Source organism: Dipodomys spectabilis, unplaced genomic scaffold, assembly GCF_019054845.1.
Source record: "Dipodomys spectabilis isolate Male_0828 unplaced genomic scaffold, ASM1905484v1 ptg000043l, whole genome shotgun sequence".
NCBI classification, from domain to species: domain Eukaryota; kingdom Metazoa; phylum Chordata; class Mammalia; order Rodentia; family Heteromyidae; genus Dipodomys; species Dipodomys spectabilis.
Window position 1 is genome coordinate 13,640,896 of NW_024870720.1, and position 19,856 is coordinate 13,660,751.

The 19,856-nt window shown below is 40.1% G+C and overlaps 1 protein-coding gene across 1 annotated transcript; it reads right to left on the minus strand.

Annotated features, from left to right (window-relative positions):
- Window positions 1–2,053: 2,053 nt before the first annotated feature.
- On the minus strand, window positions 2,054–13,702 carry Sgcb (sarcoglycan beta). The gene is made up of 6 exons (XM_042678091.1): window positions 13,664–13,702; window positions 10,905–11,114; window positions 7,414–7,599; window positions 6,305–6,496; window positions 5,912–6,043; window positions 2,054–2,417 (listed from the first exon to the last, which is right to left on the minus strand). The coding sequence occupies exons 1-6, from the start codon at window positions 13,700–13,702 to the stop codon at window positions 2,217–2,219; spliced, it is 960 nt and encodes a 319-aa protein (XP_042534025.1). The 3' UTR covers window positions 2,054–2,216.
- Between the last annotated feature and the right edge of the window lie 6,154 nt (window positions 13,703–19,856).

The window sequence follows — 19,856 nt, forward strand, 5'->3', positions numbered from 1 at the left end:
AAGCATTTAATGAAGATGTATCAAAAAGACAAGTATTTCTCAAAGAGAAGTAAAAATAGATTATTTCATGAATTATATATTCAATAAATAATATTTTGTAATATAGTATTATATAGTTTTAGTAAAAAATATTTACTGAAACTCCCAAAGCAATTTAAATAGAACAGTAACAAATGCACAATTTAAAAGTCTAAACAAAAATTCTATTGACTTAGTTTTCTGAGCATCATTCAGATATTAATGATACTGAATATATCCAAATGGTTCACATACTGCTATAATTAATAATACTCAGAGGTCAAAAGGCTTTCTCCCTTTCCATTTAAAAGCTATACTCAGTGTTGGTCAATTCCTTTTTTTCAATATAACTTTTTGACTTTATAATCTCTTAGGTATCTGGTTTTCCTATCAGAGCCAATCATGACAATATTGAATATGAATTGCATTTTGTATTGATTTTCTTAAGAGTTTCTTAAGAAAGTTTTCTTAAGAGTGACTATAACAGAATGTGGTCACATTTTGGTGCAGTTGGGTTTCTGCTTCATCCCTACTTCCTATTTTACACCAACCTACTTTGGGATCCTAGTCTCTGATTTTCCATGTATCTTAATGCCAGAGTTCCTCTCAAATAAAATAGGATATACATTAAAATTAAACTGACTTAAGAGTTATAAATAATTACAATGAGATAGTAATATTAGAGGCAGAGATAGTCTTATACTTATTTAAAAATTACTTGCACCAGGTGCTGGTGGCTCATGCCTATAATCCTAGCTATTCAGGAGGCTAAGATCTAAAGACTGTGGTTTGAAGCCAGCCTGAGCAGAAAAAAATCTCTGTGAGACTCTTATCTCCAATTAACCACTCAAAAACTGGAAGTGGCATTGTGGCTAAAACTGGTAGAGTGCTAGCTTTGAGCAAAAGAGCTGAGGGACAGCACCCAGGTCCTGTGTTCAAGCCCCATGACCCTCCTCCCCCAAAAAATTATGTGCATTATCTCCTGTATTAGCAACCTTTGGTCCAGTGCATCCTGGTGCATAGGGCATATTTAACAGGGCAATAGTTGTGTGGCACACAGAAGTAAATGCATCCTATCATTCCAGGACAGCAGAGCTTGTCTGGACCCACTGCCTCCTCACTTTCCACTGGGCTATAAATATCCTGGTATCTCTTTAGCCCACTCAGGTACTTGTATGCAGAGGACAACTGTGTAGAAAATGGGTAAAAAGTCCAATTAGATCTTCCCACTGAATATTTTAAGTCTAATAGTGATTGGTGTTTTTTTTTTGTCTGACATGAATTTTACTGTTAGAAAGCACAGGGTTTTTTTTTTGTTTGTTTGTTTGTTTGATTATTACTTATTACCTGCTTAGCTAAGTTTAGTCTTTTTATTCAATCTTTCAGGAGGTTTAAATAATTGAAAATTAGTACAGATTATAAAAAAAGATGACATTTGAAATCCCATATCTACTATGTGCTGTGAGACAAATTAACTTCTCTGTTCCTCAGTTCCCTAATGGGAAAAGATTGAACAGTAATTCCTACTTTAGAACTGCAGTGCGAATTAGATTTTAAACATGCAATGCCTAGGACACTATCTAGAAACCGTAAGGTGCTCAGCGAATGGCAGCTATCATTGTGTTTTAGTGGTTAGTGTTTTAGTGTCTAACACTTTGTGAGCACTTAATATTAACCATTATTTCAAATAAACAATATATTGCAGAACAGGATCTTACATGTATTAAACTCCTTAATGACTTCACTTGCATGGAAGGGTATGGCTCAAGATTAATGCACAAGATTAATGTGCATCTTTCCTTTTAGCAGTCAAAACAGCATGGACCATTGATGGAGTATCTTTTAAATGTCTCTTAGGGTCTATCCCCAAAAGCTGACTGATGATGAGTCTAACTAGTTTGTTTCAGCCCTTTATCTTTTAGATAAGGGATAATAAAATTTAAAAAAATACTTCTTTAAAGATTAATTTTATTAACTAAGTTACTTAAAGAACTATCTTTTGAAGACCAGTGCAACTTAATAAAATCTATTAGAATTCAGGCACTGAAAAATGTTTTAATTATGGAGACTACATAATAACAGTAGTGACCTCCAGGTAAAATAATTACGAGTTATCACAAACTCTGTAAAAACATGATTTGCATGCATATTTTTTAAAAAGGCAAGATATGAATATACTGACGACCTCTAGAGTTCTTCTAATGTGTGTTTCCACAAGGATTGTCTGAGATCTGGCAGCCCATGTTGTGGTTGGTTACTTGCACCTTGAAGAGTGTCCCGTCAGCACACATGCAGAGCTTGAAGCGCACCCAGTCACCCACTGGCTGCTCTCCACTGGACGAACTAGGTAGACGGCTTGTGCTGACCATCACAGTCCCATTTAGGATGATGCTGTTTTCCTGTGGGGAGGATAACCATATGATTTATTTACCTCCACAAATATCTACACAACAAAGGTAACCAACAAAACTTACTGGAATGTTAACAAGAAAAGTGAGAGAGTAATGTTATGACCAAAATCAAGCACAGCCGACAACATAAACCAAAACTAGTATCAAGATTCAACTGATGACTTTGCGACTCATTCTGTCCTTACTGTATGTCAACAAAACAGCACCTAACTTGTAATTACTAGTTAAAATGACATCCGACTCCTAAGTGTATTAAAAAAGTGTTGTTGATGAAGTCTCAGATCATTTTCCCTTGCTAACTTCTAAGAGAATTAAGTTACTAGTTGATAAATTTGTGACAATGAGAAGAAAAGACTATCTTAGAGGAAATTAATTTTAATGGATAGAAATAAGTTAATAATTTAGAAGGCAGCCACTCAAAGAACACAGCCTGGAAGTTCTCTTTTTCAAGCTCACTGCTCAAGTAACTTTTTTTTCTTTCTTTCCTTTTTTTGGTGTGTACCAGTACTGGGGCTTGAACTTAGGGCTTTGAGCTTGCTCAGCTTGCATTCTACCATTTGAGCCATGCCTCCAGTCCAGCTATTTGCTGGTTAAGTGGAGATGAAGTCTCTTGCAGACTTTTCTGCTGCCCAAGCTGGTTTCAAACCTTACTCCTTAGACAGGATTGCAGATCCTTAATACTTTCTTTTTAGGTAGTAACCTATTTTCTTCTTCCTTCTCCTCTTTCTTCCTTTCATTCATTTAACAAATAATTATCAAGTACCTACTATGTGTCAATCCTAACTGTAGGGTACACTAGTAAATAGGTTAAGTAAAATCTAAGTTCTGATATAGCTGATGTTGAATGGGATGGAAGCAGGTAATAAACAGATAACGTAGAAACATATAGAACACTGGATGGGACAAATGCTATGGGAAAAAACATGGTTAGCAGAGAAAGGCTGGGGGGATTCCATTTTCCAGAGGGTTGTCAGGGAGGGTCTTTCTGATGAGGTCATATCCAACAGGAACTGGGAGAAGTGAAGGAGCAGGATATGTAGGTAACTGGGGAAGGGTGCTCTGTGCAGAGGAAACAATGCATGCAAAGGCTCCACAGTGATGTGCCTGGTTTTCTAGGCATGGTACAGGGGCCAGTATGGATGCAGCAATGAGAATAAGGGGGACATCTGGTGTAACTGTAACAAGAGACAAAGAAATAACTAGGAACCATAGCTCTATATCCAGGGAATGGATTTTGAATTTTATTTGAAATTGGATTGGAAGCCATTTAGAGGTTCAAATAAATAAAGTGAGAAGATCTTTTTAACTGGTCACTCTGAGCCAGGAATGGTGGTAAATTACAAGTACACATTTATAATCTAGAAGTCTGTAATCCTAGCAGTTTGGAGAAGATTAGGAGTTTTAGGCCAGCCTGGGCTATAAGGGCTATTGAGGTTTTAGCTTTAGGCCTGTTAGATTTCAGACACCTGTTAGGTATGGAAGGAGACAGGTAAGCAGGTAATTGGGTGAGTGAATAGTAGTTCAGAGGAAAGGTTCAGGCAGCAGCTCTAAGGCAGTCATCAGCTAACTCACGATGTTTACAGGAATTAGAGAAAGTAGGTTATAAAGCAGAATTGATTCACTTATTATGTAGTGGTAGTCCAAGTTGAATACCCTTTATCAGAAATGACTGGGACCAGAATTTAGATTTCAGTCTTTGTACTTTGGAATATTTCATAAACTTTAGTGGCTGAGAATTCCTAATCCAAATTTTCAGTTTAGGAATAAATTTGTGTAGAATAAATGTAATTCTTAAGGGTCTATTTTTCAAATTTTGTTCCAGTGCTGCCATCTTGTGGTCACTGAGTTTCACTTTCTTTAGTCTTGCACAGCAGGATGACTATGGTGAATACTACTATTTTGGTGATGAAAAATTTTGAATGTTCTCACCACAAAGATAAATATTTAAGATGATTTAAGATTCACATCTGATCACTGTACATTGTACCTACAGATTAAAAGATCACACATTACACTTCATAAATATGTATACTGCAAGTCAATTAAAAAGAAAATGTAAAAAATAAAATTTAAAAAGTAGCTTGATAAAACTCTTCTAATGATTAGCTTATATACTTTCACTATTGGTATTAGCTGAGTTATAAAACTAAGTCTCTTTTCAATTCTGGCTCCTTTTCCCTTAATAGTATATGTATATGTGTATATGTGTATTTCTATATTTTAACATTTCTCTTGTTAAGAACAAGGTAGAATGGCATGAGAATCTTCCTGTGGAAAGAATGAAAGGTTTAGAAAACTTTCCATAGTCTCTATGCAAATGGCACAGAACTGTTGCTAATTTCTAGTGCAGAAAGCAGCCCTGGTCCCTGGTCAGGCTGTTCATCCACACATCTCTCAGAACAATGGCTTCATACACAATGCAAGTGACAAACTGCTTAGCACTGATGTGGAACTGACAAGAGCCACACTGGTTCATCATTATAATTTAGAGATGGAAGTCTCTGCTGTTTATGAAACGGAAGTGACTAATTCACTAATTATTTGTAAGAACTGTGAAACTGAATTTTTTTACAAAAGGAAGAATTACTTCTAACCTTAGGCTAAGGGGCTAATGCTTGGCAAGGACATCTCTAATTAGCTTTAGATATATCGTATACAGCATTTGCCCAAAGAAAGGCATTTCAAATAAATATGTTTTGACCAGAATTGGGAAGGGTATAAAATGTTTAGGCTTATGTCTCTCTTGTACAAAGTAGGTATGGAACCTGCTAAATTCAGATGTAATTTGTGCAACATAAAGAATATTTCACTTTCAACAACACCAATAAAGGCAGAGATATTTTTCCTTTTAAATTAATACATGGCTAAATACAAACATATTTTGTATATTTACTAATTGTTTTTTCACATCATTAGATATGAAACTCAGAAAAGAATATGAAAAATCTGTATTTAAAACAACAACTTCAGGGCATAGTCTTATCTTTCAGAATTCTCTTTTAAAATTTTTGGATTTTACTTTTGTGATTTTAAAATGAATAAATATTACTGACATTTCTGACAAGTCTTTTAGGTTATTATAAATATATATGTCCTGAAAAATAAAAATATATTTCACAAATTGATCTATAATTCTTTTACTACATAATATATTTTGAATATTTCTCCAGGATGGAAAAATATACTCACTTTTAATAATTGCAATATAGGAACTTATCTATTCAAGAATTTAATATTCTCCTAAATTTTTAAAAAAGTAAATACTCACAGCTTTTTTTTTGGGGGGGGGGGGGGTCCGGTTGTGGGGCCTGGGCGCTGTCCCTCAGCTCTTCAGCTCAAAGCTATTGCTCTACCACTTGAGCCACAGCGCCATTTCTGGCTTTTTTCTTTTTGCTTATGTGGTGCTCAGGAATCGAACCCAGGGCCTCATGCATGCAAGGCAAGCACTCTACCACTGAGCCACCTTCCTAGCCCCTACTCACAGCTTTTAATTCCATGTTTCCACCCATGTGAAATTCAATGGTTTTTCCCATGATGAATACTCCTTCATTTCCACGCACAATAGCACGCCCATCAACTTTTATATTTAAATCACTGGTAGCATTGCTGGTAATCTAAAAATTAAAAAAGAAATACTGAGAAAAATTTCTAAATTAATGTGTGAATTATTATCATAGATAGAGAAATAAGCTTTGAAAAGACATGTTCTAGATAAGTGATAATTCTCACACAAACTAGTAATGACAGGTCTAGTACTAACCCTTTCCAGAACACATTCTTTTATGCCAGTGTAAAAATGGTAAAACTCTCCTCCCACTTTATAATTTTAGGCAACAATTCTCTTTTATTCATAAAAAGAAGAAAACAAATCATACCCTTTCAGTAGATGCTTTTTGAACGTTCAAACTCTTCACTCCGCTTGGCAAATGAAACTCATGAGTTTCATAGTCTGTGCTGAACAAGATATTTTGAGTCCTGGGGTCGAAAAACTGCATTCCAATGTCACTTGTGATAGAAGTTTTGTTCTTTTCTACACTGAGCTTTGTTGTCCCTTGCTGAAAAACAATCTTCAGAAAAACACTTTATTATGAATTTTCAAAGAATATGGCATCTCAGATTCATGAACATTATTTTTAAAAACTACAATAAGACAACTTCAAGTATTTTAAATTATAGCTCCAGTCACTTCAGAGAACAGTTCTTTAAAGTGAAGGCTTACATGCTTATTTGCTTATAGAAGAGCCCAAAAGTACTGATAGGAGAACATAGGTCAGTAACTAAGATGGCCAGGGAAGGAGGTAAGAACACTTGCTTGAGATTTTACTCAGTTAAAAGCCTACGTGAAGCTGGGCACTGATGGCTCACATCTGTAATTCTAGCTGCTCAGGAGGCTGAGATCCGAGGATTGTAGTTTGATGCCAGTCCAGAAAGGAAAGTCTGTGAGACTATCTCCAATTAAGCACCAAAAAAAGCCAGAAGTGGAGCTGTTGATCAAGGGGTAGAGCACTAGCTTTGAGCACAGTGCTCAAGCCCCAGGATGAAATTAAAAAAAAAATTCCTATGTGATAGCAGCTACTTATCCTGGCTTGCCACTGAGTACAGTGGCTGGTTATCATTTAGAGTCTCATTTAAAAACAGGGTTTTCTAACCTAGGAAGGTGCTTTTGCAATGCTTTCCTCAGATGTAAGAGAATAGAATATTCTATCTATTTTAAATACTTCTGTATAATGACATCAAATTGCATCTGTCAAGGATACCACTGAATGTGATCTAGAAAGCATCTATTTTTAATAGATTATGAAAACAGCAATGTTAGCAAATGATGAATATTTATGACAACTAATACAATGATGAACATATGTATATAATTTTTTTCCTAGAGGAAGACATCTAGTTCTAGTACTCAAGTCCAGATTTTTCCAAAAATTGTTTTCTAATGCTTTGCTTCTATTCACATTATACTTCAGATAATATGGTGACTTACAGGCTGGTTGTTGCCAGTGATGACCAAGTTTTCATTTCGCCTTCCTCCTACTGTACTCTTATAAAGAGGATGAATAACTCCCATGTCAGATACTTGTTTAAATCGAAGAAGACCACTTTCATGGAACTCCATGCTGTCACAGCCATTTGGTCCAATGCGAATCACAGCCCAGATGACAAGAGTTATCTGAAAAAGAGCATCCAAGTTCACTGTTAACAGGCAGTGTATACTTGGCACACCTGGGAAGCAAATAGAAAAGACAAGGGCCAAGACATTAAAAGTGTTCAAAAGTATTTTATCAGTGAGATGAACATCAATTGATTTTCTACTGATAAGATGTATTAAGCAAGGTGATTATTTGGAGATGAGTCTCATGGACTTTCTTGCCCAGGCTGGCTTTGAACCATGATCCTTAGATCTCAGCCTCCTGAGTAGCTAGGAATGCAGGCATGAGCCACCAGCACTCAGCTAAAATGATCTTTAAGTCTAAACTTCTCAAATAATATATTCCTTTTTCTTTTCTTTTTTTTTTTTGCAAGTCCTGGGCTTGAACTCAGGGCTTGGGCACTATCCCTGAGCTTCTTTTGCTCAAGGCTAACACTCTACCACTTCAGCCACAGCTCTACTTTGGGTTTTCCTGTTTATGTAGTACTGAAAAGTTGAACTCATTCTAGGCACTCTGCCAATAAGCCACATTCCTGGCCCAATATAATCATTTTATTTTTCTCTTTCAGCTAATCTTTCTGGAGACCCCATCTTTCCACTGCCATTTAGCTCCATTAGGCTCCTGCACAGGTATAACTGAATTTTCCTTCACTTTCACATTGGAACTTCCTTCTTTCTCCTGTGTAAAATAACCAGTTGCCTAAATCTTTGTCTTTTTAATTTTCTTTGTTTTCTCTGGATAGAAAACTAAGGCTCCTTTGAAACAATGCATGAGGAATAAAATGTTTTGGAGCATATGCATGGCAAGAACATATCCTTAATCTCTGACATCTGACAGTGTGGCTAAGTATAAATTTAAAGTCTTGAATGATTATTTTTTGAACATTAAGCCACTACTTTATGGTCATTAGGTTTTCAATGCTACATCTGAGAGTCTGATAACATTTTGATTGTCCATTCTTTATATGCAGACTGTATTTCTCCAACCTAGAAGACTTGGAAATTTACCACTATTCTGGGTTTTCTTAGATTTCATAGTAATGGTCTGGATATGAGACTATTTTAATGTATTATGTTGGATCTCAAATAATAGTTTTCAATCTGATCTAGAAAATTTTCTTCATTTCATTTGATAACTCTCTCCAATGTTTCTTCCACCTGCACTTTCAGAATCTCCTATAAACAGAAAGCTCTCAGATTCTCTAATTTTGTTGAACCTTCTGGAAGATCTTACTATTTATCTTCCAATGTCTCCCACTGCCTATTATTTCCCTCCCTCTCTCCCTTCCCCTTTCCTTTCTTCCCTCTCTTGCCTATTTATATGAGGTCTTCCTTATGTCCTTAATCACTTCTTTAAAATGGCATGTTATTCTGGTTTCATGGGCATAATATCCTCTGTTTCTCTGAAGATGCTGATTTTAGATTTTCTGTCATTCTTTCCTTTTTCTAAAGGGAAAATTTGGATACTTTGGTTTCTATCATTTCTCAAAAAAAAATCTATTAATGCCTTGCTGAGTGTTCATATTTAACAGTGAGGTAATAAAAATGCATGGACAATTCTCTGTATGTGGGTGGGGCTTCTGAACGGCCTTCTTTACAATAGGGAACAACAGTGGGCTTTTTCATGGGCACCTGCTAAATCTGACAACCATCACCTGTTTTCTATAGGTGCCTCAGTCCTCCTGAGAGCTCCTCTATCTCCTGCCTGCTGTCAGGGGAGCAGGAGGTAGAGGATGAGGACAAGGGCGAGCTGGAAATGGAGCTTCAGTGCTCAGCCTTCAGACTAACCTACTTTCAAAGTGGAAACCCATCCTGTTGTCCTTTATACCACGCAGAAAGAACTCTACCTGCTCTTGGGTATTCTGACTCTCACCGATTTGGGACAGGGTTTGGAGGGGAAGCTTCCTAAGTGCTGCCTGGAAGTGGGGCAGCATGGACTATCAGAATTTCCAAAGTCCTGTTTCAGTTCCTGACTACTCTTGCCTTTCCAGGCACTTCCAATTCCTAAGGCTACTCATCAACACAGCCCACAACCCCTCCGCAACACACAAATACAAGCAGCCTCTCCTCTCTGTGAAGTTATTTGCCAGATCTCTCCTCTTTTGTCTTCAAATATTATGGTTTAGTCTTCAAAGATACTTGTATTTCTTGACATTGTTACATTAGGATAACCTTTTTAAGAAAATCCTTAAAAAAGGATAGAAATGTCTTTGTTCTGACATTTTATACCCAGGAGTCTCTTATAAAACACATTGATAAAATAAATTCAGAATACATGCTCCTAGTTAAGGCTGTTTATAGTACTATGAAATCTATAGAAACAGTTCTTATTTTAGTGAAAGCATAGACAAATGAGTTTTAGATAAACATAAAATAGAAAGGTTGGGTAGAAAGCATTAGAACAAATAAAATAAATGGAATCACTTTTCAAGCTGCTCCACATTGAAATCCAATCTGAAAATATTGATCTATACATAGAGAAGAGGGTTTCAAAATCAACTTTTAGAGATCACAACCTCAGATTCAAAAGCATCTACTATAATACTAGTGACTCAGCAGGCTAAGATCTGAGGATTGCTGTTTGAAGCCAGCCTGGGCAGGAAAATCCATGAGACGCTATCTCCAATTACCAGCAAAAAGTTGGAAGTAAGGGTCAGTGCCCAGGCCCCAAGTTCAAGCCCTGGTACTGACACAAATAAAGGAGTATATCTTTGGAAATGGTGACATGCCAAGTCCACAACCTCTGTATGCAACAGCCTACCATATCTTTTCCCTTTTTAAAAAATGGGACTTATGACTACAAAGCACAAACTTTTCCCTTTTTAAAAAAAGGGACTATGACTACAAAGTACAAACATTTACCATCAAAAAGTTTACAAGTTTAAAATCTGAAAAGGAAATACTGACTGTAGGAAATGCTGAATAAAAACAGAAAACATTATTTTTAGAAGAGGTAATAAAATCATGACAAAGTTTTTCTCTATTACAACTTTATCTTTACTAATAGTCACATCATTTAAAGGGAAGAACCAACCAACATTTTTTCTAAGTGAGATTAATTCATAATATTAGTCTACTAGGTTTAAAATTTTAAAATGTATCTTTTATTTACTTATTTTTGCAGTGTTGGAGACAGAAGCTTTGAAGTTTTTATTATATAAAGTATTAACTAAATCCAATAGAAAATACACATGTATAAATTAAAAGCAGAATATAAGACAGTCCCAAAAGAAGTTATAGAAACAAAGTTCAAATTATCACTTAAAAAAAAAGATGAAAATTCCTCATGGTAGTCAAAAAAAGAATATTTTGCCTCATATACTCACAACTAGATTGATGACAGCCAGGATAAACAAGAGGACAATCACACAGATGGCTAGGTTGCCTTTTCTCCCCCTCAATCCGGTTTTATGCAGCCGATCTTCATCAATTGGAATATATCCGGCTTTAAAGTTACTGTTGTGCTCTTTATTGACATTTCTTCTCTCAACAGCCTTCTCTCGCATGGATTTCTTTACAGGCCCATTGGAACTCTGCTAAAAATCAAGCAAAATGGAACAACAAGCCACTCTTTTTAATGCATTCATGAGGCTCAAATTCATAATGAAGCAGCTGAACTGGTGAATGTCCCACTGACAACCTGAAGGTTACATTGAGTTGTGGTTTCAAGTAAGGACATTAATGAGCGTAGAGGGATGGCACACAGACCCTTTGGGTGACTGATAACATGTATTTCTTCTTTGCTTTCAATAGACCTACTGTCAGTAATGTGTACAGCTCATTTCTAGACACAACTGACACTATAGTATGTATACTATAGTTTTTATTAATTATATATTTTTACTTAAATGTATTTTTTCATTTATATAGGAAGAATTTGGAATGGTTGACACAGTTTGATGGCCATTCTGAACCAGCATACAGATTTGGGAATCCTGAGCCTAGAGCATATTGTAACTATGAGACCACATCACTGGGAAAAATAGGATAAAAGGAAGAGAAGAGCTAAGAATATAGTTAGTTTCAGGAAACTTAAATGTGCAAGAAAACTGGAAAATGAGATATAATGAGATATTGTACAGAGATTACAGTACCATTTTTATTTTATTTTTATTTATTTATTTTTTGGGGCCAGTTGTGGGCCTGAACTCTGGTCGTGGGCGCTGTCCCTCAGCTCTTCAGCTCAAGGCTAGCGCTCTACCACTTGAGCCACAACCACTTCCGGCTTTTTTCTTTTTGCTTATGTGGTGCTGAGGAATTGAACCCAGGGCCTCAGGCATGCAAGGCAAGTACCACTGAGCCACCTTCCCAGCCCTACAGTACCATTTTTAAAAAGTAACTTCATGTTTGTTGCCAGAGCCAGTGGCTCAGGCCTGTAATCCTAGCTACTCAGGCGGCTGAGATCTGAGGAGCACAGTTCAAAGTCAGCTTGGGACAGAAAAGTCTGTGAGCCTCTTTCTCCAATTAACCACCAAAAAGCCAGAAGTAGATGTGTGATACAAGTGGTAGAACATCACCCTTGAGCAAAAAGCTAAGGGACAGTGGCCATCCTCTGAGGTCAAGTCCTGGTACAAGCATACGCAAAAACAAAAGTACCTTCGTGATTGTCAAAGATGATTTTTTGATAAATTGGTAAGAAGGGAACAGACAGCTCTGATACTAGTATGTGTACCTCTATGCTCATGTCCAAAAGGATGCAAAAGGAAAGAGACAATTAAAGATGCAGAATTAACTGTCAGAGAAAGGCTGTGATTTAAATCACCCCTCCTCTAACTTGGAAAAGATTTGCATGTATAATAGCAGAGGGTAGAAAAAGCCAAGGTGAATTGCTGTAGTTTAGATTTCTTAAGTGTCCCCCAAAGGATCAAGTGGTACAGGTTTGCTGCTCAGCACACAACTATAACTGGGAGATGGGGCCTAGTGGGATGTCTCTCAGTAACTGAAGGTAGACTCTTGGAGGGGATAGTGGGTCCTCCTGCTCCTATTTCTCTCTTTCTCTAGCCATAACTGAGCAATTTTGTTCTGTCACACATTCCCACCAGGCCTAAAACCATTGGAGAAATTGCTGATGGACTGGGAACTCTGAAACTGTGTAAGCCAAAACAAACAAACAGTTTTCCTCCTGTAAGTTGATTATCTCAGGTATTGGTTATAGCAACCGAAAGTTGACTAACACAGGGTAAAGATAAAAGATTTCAGAGAAGACCAGTACAATACGAAAGACAAGATCTTTTACGAAGCAGGAAATCACTATTGAATAAATGGCCTCTGAAATGTCAATCACTTAGAAAAATCTTTCCCAAGGTCAAACAGAATATTGACGACTCGGCGCGTGTCTGCTTTTCAAACCATGACGAATGAGGCTTTATCCAGAGAAACGACCCTACTCCTTATTTAAAAAAAAAATCACTTGGGAAGTGATTATGAAACTTACTTTCATCATCATAAATCGCGCCCAACAGTGCATGCACCTGCGTGCACACTGGCATGGATAAGCATGCATAAATATACCTTGATGCATTTTTTTTTTCTGGAAACAATCTCTAAAACGGCTGTGCGTTACAAACCGACAACGTATTTAAAGCACGGGCTCAACATGCACTGGACAAGAGTTTGACTCGGGTAACTAGATCTCCGAGGAGTGGCGAGGGAGCGGCGGTCTGGGCGGGCCGCGGGCGGGGGGCCCCCAGCGCCACACCCAGCAGCAGCTGACGGCTCCCGCGGTGTCGGCCGAGCCTCGGGCGGGGGCCCCGGTTATTTTTATCCGCCTCTCCGCGGAGCGCGGGGCTGGGCGCGGCCCGGCACGTCCGGCCTGACCCCGCTGCCTGGGCCGCAGGGACGGCGACCCCCCGCTCGGCCCCGCCGAGGCCCGCGGCTGGCTCGCTCTCCCGGGCCGCCCGGCAGCTCTCCCGGCCTTGGGCAGCATCCCGGCTGCGGATAGCTCCTGCCGTTCTGCCCTGCGGAACCCGGCCCCCCGCCGGCCTTGGCGTCCCGGTCTACGAAAGCCTACGGTCAGTTGGTCCCACGGGCAAGACCTGGCCTCTCCCATGCTCCCCAGTCCTTGTCCACGGCGGGACTCACAGACCTGCTCGGCCGCCGCCGCAGCCGCCGCCGCTGCCGCCATCTTCCCGCGTCTGCCGCCGCCGCCGCCGCCGCCGCCGCTGAGGTGATCCCGCCCCACTGTAAGGCACGCCACGCCTTCCGGGCCTGGCCCCGCCCCTGATTTGCAAGTGCGCCTGCTCCTCATTTCTTTCCCGCTCTCACTCCTTCCCCCCCCCCCCCCGCCCCGCTTCAGCCCCTCCCACCCATCTCACACCTCCATCCGCCCCCAGTCTCAGCCAAGCCCCACCTCTTTCTCACACCTCCGCCCCCACCCACTCAACCCTCACCCAACCACTTGCCTTGCCCAGGCCTCTGCTTGCCCCGCCCCTGATCACACCTCTGCCCCACCCATGCCCGCATTGCCCCGCCTCTTCCCTCAGGCCCCGCCCCTCGTGGTCACGCAGGCTCCTCCCACACAAGGCCCCGCCCAGTCCCACAACTCCGCACCATCCTCACCCGCTTTATCCCCGCTCTCTCTTTGCATGACGGCCCCATCCTTGCCCACAACCTCCATCCCTCTGCCCGAAGGAGTTTCTGGCCACTTCTGGTCGTCGTCTCCAGGTGGGTGAACCATCAGGGGCTGGGGAAGCCACGAGCCCGCGGGCCGCTCCCAGAGTCCCTTGAAAATACAGAGCGTACCTCTCCTCTGTGGCCTGGCCCCCAGGGTTGGGAACATCCTGAGCTGGGAAGTTCTCAGAGCTTCCTAGGCCCCGACCTCCTTAGCTGTGTTGTGGAGAGGCCTCCGAGGGAGGATGGGGGTGAGGAGAGCGTTAACAGAAGTCAACAGTTAGGAATTAGCTAACATCTTGAAAACACTCTCAGCATGCGGGACCGTTGCTTAACTTTGGAGGGCTTCTGAAGTCTGCTGGTGGCGGAGGTGGTTTCCTGTACTATATTGTCAGTACAGCGTGGGAAAGTGTTAATGGAGCTTAACTTCACAGACATTTACTGCACACAAAGAAGCCACCATTGGTGCTAGTAACTTGAGTACAATTTGGTTGTTCCTTGTGAATATGATCCAATATATATTTTCAGCTGAAAGGAAATATAGTGAAGTGAGATTCAACCAGGATTCAAAAGGTGTTCATGCAGTGAATGACTTCTAGAAAGCACCATCAGGCCCCAGGGCTCTCTAACTCAGCAGGAAACTTCCTTTCTTCTGGAACAAGGTAAATTTTACTTTTGGAAAACCAAAAGGCTTATTTCATTGCTCTGCTGTGAAGTTTAACTTAGTCTGTCACAGTCTGTAAAATGCCTTCTAGTCTTGTTTTCATTCTCTTCCCCTGATTTTGGCAAAAGTCATGTTGTGAGCTACAGCAGAAACACAGACTGAGGTGCTTGTATCCTTTAACAATGTCAGAATATATTGAATATTAACAAAGCCACATGCTACATCAATTTCATTGGCTTTATTTGCAAAATACCACTGAGTTCACTTGATAGCCATGAATCATTGGCAGGTTTCTTTTGTCAATTCTTTCCTAATATTGGTCCTCAGATTATATATTCAACATTTCACACAATAACAGTGTACAAGTCACCGAATGTCTGTGGAAGGGTTAAAGAAGCTATAGTGCTCCGAGGGGCTGTACTGAACTCAGAGATAAGAACTGATACCAACACAAGGAAATATCTCTGGAGGGGACCAGGTAAGTTTTAGGAACTGCAGGTTTACCCCTCAAAGCACAGTTGTCAAATGCAGGTCCAAGCAGCAGCCATTTCTAATGTTGATTTGAAGGGGGCTGTGTGTTCATGGGCACTCTCACTTCAGCAGTTTTATTGGGTTGTGGCAGGTGACCAGATGATAGGTCAGTCAGTGCTCCTCCTTTCCTAGTCCCAAGTGAGTGTGTAATATCTAGTATAATTGGTAAGTTCATGTATCTAGTAGTTTTGATGTGATTTGATACATAGAGAATTATTTGTTGACATAAATGATCAGTTTGTACATTATGGTGTTCTGGCAGATGACAAGTTACTTTATAAAGAGATGTGCAGTCATTCTGGTTTTGCACTTATATTCAAAATGGAGTACTTTATATGAAGATTGTTTTATAAACTCAGCTTAAGGCTGCTGTTCTGTATGATATAAAGTCACCCAGAATAGGTGCAGACTGTTCTCCTTGGGTAAGTACTTGACTGATCATCAATCTCCACATAGGTCCTTTGCTAAATACTGGAATCACCTGACACCCACCTTAAGGCTTGTTCCAACCTTGGTTGGTAGGACAAACTTATATTTTAATCAGGTTGACTATAAATTATACTTCAAGGCTTCAGGAGGAGATGGCATGCCTTTGTGTTAGCAATGTAGCACTGATCACAGTTATTAGATTAACTGGGCTTTTGACTGATCCTGAATTTGTTTCCAAATCTGGTAAGGTAGTTTTTAATTTCTGTGTTTTACTTCTTTTCCCTAAGCTTGGAGTCTCTCTTTTTCTCTGCTAGACAAACTTTTGCTCATCCTGAAGAATCTATCCCAATATCATATTCTCTTCAAAACTTTGAGGCTTTCATGGGGTATTTTAGGTGCTCTGGCCTTTATTCTGCTCCTATCCTTCAGGACATCTATTAAAGGCCTTTGTCTCAGCCCTCACCCCTTCGTCTCAACCCTCACCCCCTTTATCCTGAGTGTCTGGCACAGTAATGGCACTTTTGACTATCTAGCATCCCTGATTGATTTTACCAACCTCTCTCCATTTAGATACTACAATACCTGACTTTCTGAAGCCAAATGCCCCTTTGTCTATATGCAAACCACTTTTCCTTAGACTCCTAGTGCTAATTTCCATTGCTGACAGGACATCCCATTCTCATTGATGCCAATTTCTGCCTTTTTAGAAGAGACCCAGGGCTGGGAATGTGGCTTAGTGGTAGAGTGGTTTCCTAGCATGCACGAAGCCTTGAGTTCGATTCCTCAGCACTACATAAACAGAAAAAAAAGCTGGAAGTAGTGCTGTGACTCAAGTGGTAGAATGCTAGCCTTGAGCAAAAGAAGCTCAGGGACCGTGCCCAGGTTCTGAGTTCAAGTCCCAGGACTGGCCAAAAAAAAAAAAAAAGAGAGAGAGATCTAGTTCATTCACACAACCACAACTTCAGTGTGAATCATTCTCAATTGTTTTATCTTCTAGATTTTGTCTCTGAAATAATAATACTTGGAGGTCACTGTGTGCCTGACAATTCTTCCAGAAGTCTTATGAGATAGATCTACATTTTACTAATCAAGGCTCACAAAGGTTAAATGACTTTTAACCTAGGTTTTCATCCAGTGCAGAACTAGGATTGTCAGAGTTCATCTGACACAAAAGTCTTTGAGTTTCCTGCCACATAATGAACTCAGTCTTAGTTCTGTTTTGCCAGATGGATATTATTATCCTTTGGAAGCACAAGCAGACCTTGCTAGGGCTGCAGTATAAGTCAGAACATAAAGACATTTATCCTTTCATTGACTCTGTAGTAGATTGTACTGTGTCCTCCAAAAGATGTATAGAAGTCATACCTTTCAGTACACTTGAATGTAGTCTTTGAATGTGAAGCGCAGATCTTTTTAAGTGTAGGCTGAATAATTGTGTCCTTCCCCTACTAATTCACATGTTAATATTCTGAACTCCAAAGTGATAGCTTTGGGAGCCAAGCCTCTGAAATGTGGTTAGGTCTTTGGGAAGTGCTTGGTACACTTTGTGCTGTTGAACTTCTCTGAGTGCATAAGGAGCAGGGATTTCTTTTTTGGAAAGTCCAAAATCAAGGGCTGTACCTGGTAAAAGCCTTTTGCTGAATTATCCAATGGTTGTCCCGTCCAGCAGGTTCAGTTATTCATTAGGCTCGAGGAGGCACCTCCTAAAAACCAATGGGGGCGAGAGAGAAACGAGACCAAGCGCATAAAGAAAGACAAAGTCAGTCTGAGTCACGTCAAGGTCTGCTTTATTAAGGTGGAGGCAGGGTTTATATACCCAAAAGGACAGGGGAAGGGAGAGAATGAAAAAACTTTGCAGAAGCAAGGGTGAGAAGTCCTGGGGTCAGGGATGGGTCGTGCTTATCCTTTGGCCGTTGTGCTAATCTTAAAGGTACCTCCTGTAGTTTCTCTAGGAGACATTTATGGTTAGCCAGGCGCCCCTTGCTTAGGGCTGGAGATAAGAGAAATGTTTATGGTTAGTCAAATGTTGCCTGCTTAGGGCTGGAGGAATATTTATGGTTAGCCAAATGTAGTTTGTTTAGGGCTGGAGGAATATTATCTTTCCACACACTTTCTTGGCTCCCAACAAATGGTGAAAGGCAGAAGGGTGAGAGAGGCAGGAGAGCAAGAAAGGTAGGGAGCTATGCTCATCCTTTTATCCAAAACACACTTTCAAAATAACTTACTCCTTAAAGATAATGGCATAAATCCATTTATGAGAACAGAGCTCTGATTATCTAATCAACTCTTATACATCCTCTTTTGCTGCTGTGTGCTTCTGACCTATCACTTTGGGGAACACACTTAAGTCCTAGTAGTGTTACTGAAGCCCCTGGCCATAGGCCAGGCTCTAGGTCTGAATGCTCACTTTCATTAAGAGAGAGAGAATGAAGTAAGGAGGCCAGGTCTGGCAGGTGCCATATTGGCCACATGGTGGATTGTAGGGTCTGGCATCTTGTCTTTATGCTGGAGGAAGAAAACCCCCTGCTGATCAGCTGCCTCCCAGGTAATGGCCATGCCCAGATCCCTGGAGGCAGGGGCAGGCACTTGGCTGATAGGTTACTGAGTCTGTCAGTCCAGTGCCTGGGACTGGGAATTTCCTGAGAATCTGCCCCCAGTGCCGACCTATTTAGGCCTAAACCAGCCTAGCCAAGAGCAGGCCATGCCACGTGTGTCTCTGTGATCGTGTTCTGTGCCCTGTCTCCTGGCTCATCTCCAGTCATTAATTACAGTATCCCAATTCAGCTCTCCATTGAAGTTGAATTGGCTTGTTGGTATTGTTTTTCTTATTTCTTTCCTCTTTAGCATGTTTCCTAGCTGTGTTATGTATATTTGCGTGCTGCAGGCCTTTGTAACAACTGGATACCTGCAGCCTGTTAACTGGATAATAAAGACTCCAATATTCTGTACTTTAAAATGTGGCTTCTGGGATGGATGATTCACCTTACAACAAGAATATTCATGAAAATAAGTTTATTTACTGTTTTGACCAAAACTGAGGAAGAAATTCTCAATCCATCTCTTAGTTGCTCATAGCAGTGTTGTAAGTTCCAGAAAGAGGGAACAAAAATTAGGACATGTGAACATGTTGAGTTAGATGTGTGCCCACTTACAAGAGCTGGTAGGTCATCTTTCTCCTGGGAGTTGAGTATTTCTCCTGTGGCTAGAGCTCTTGAGTGGGCTATTTACATTAGAACATGAGATTTCTTGCAGGGATTTTAAGGTGCCTGTTACAGTAGGAAGTGATTGACTATCTCTGCCCTCACGGATGCTATCAGTCTCTTTTCTCTTGCTGTGTGAGCACATATACTTATTATTCCTTTGCTCTTCACTGTGATCTTCAAGCACACTTCCTCTGTCATATTATGCAACACTGAAGTTTATGCGCTTATAAATTAATACTACTACAAATGTTACCATCTTTAAGGACCAACCTTACTCCTACTTCTTGACAATAACAAGCAATCCTTGCCTTTTTAAAGGCAAGGGGTTTCTATTTCACATGCCAATTTATAATGTCATCCCTTTCATTGTTCTCTCCCATCTCTTCCAAGCTTTCTTCTTTTGTTATTCAGACAGTTCACTATGACACCCATTTTATGACACACCAATATTATCATGTTATTTTAATTTTTCATGTACAGTTGGCTCCAAATTAGACTGTGAGTGCCTTAAAAACACAAAGCTGGGTGCCGGTGGCTCACACCTGTAATCTTAGCTACTCAGGAGACGGAGATCTGAGGATTGCAGTTCAAAGCCAGCCTGAGCAGGAACGTCTGTGAGACTCTTATCCAATTAACCACCTGAAAACTGGAAGTGGTGCTATGGCACAAGTGGTATAGTGTTAGCCTTGAGCTGAAGAGCACAGGGATAGCATCCAAGCCCAGGATACAAGACCCATGACCCACCAAAAAACAAAAAGAAAAAAACAAAAAACAGATGCACTGTGTTATTCCTTCTGTTTTGTTCCAAGTACTGAACATATTAGGAACCAAATATATAATAC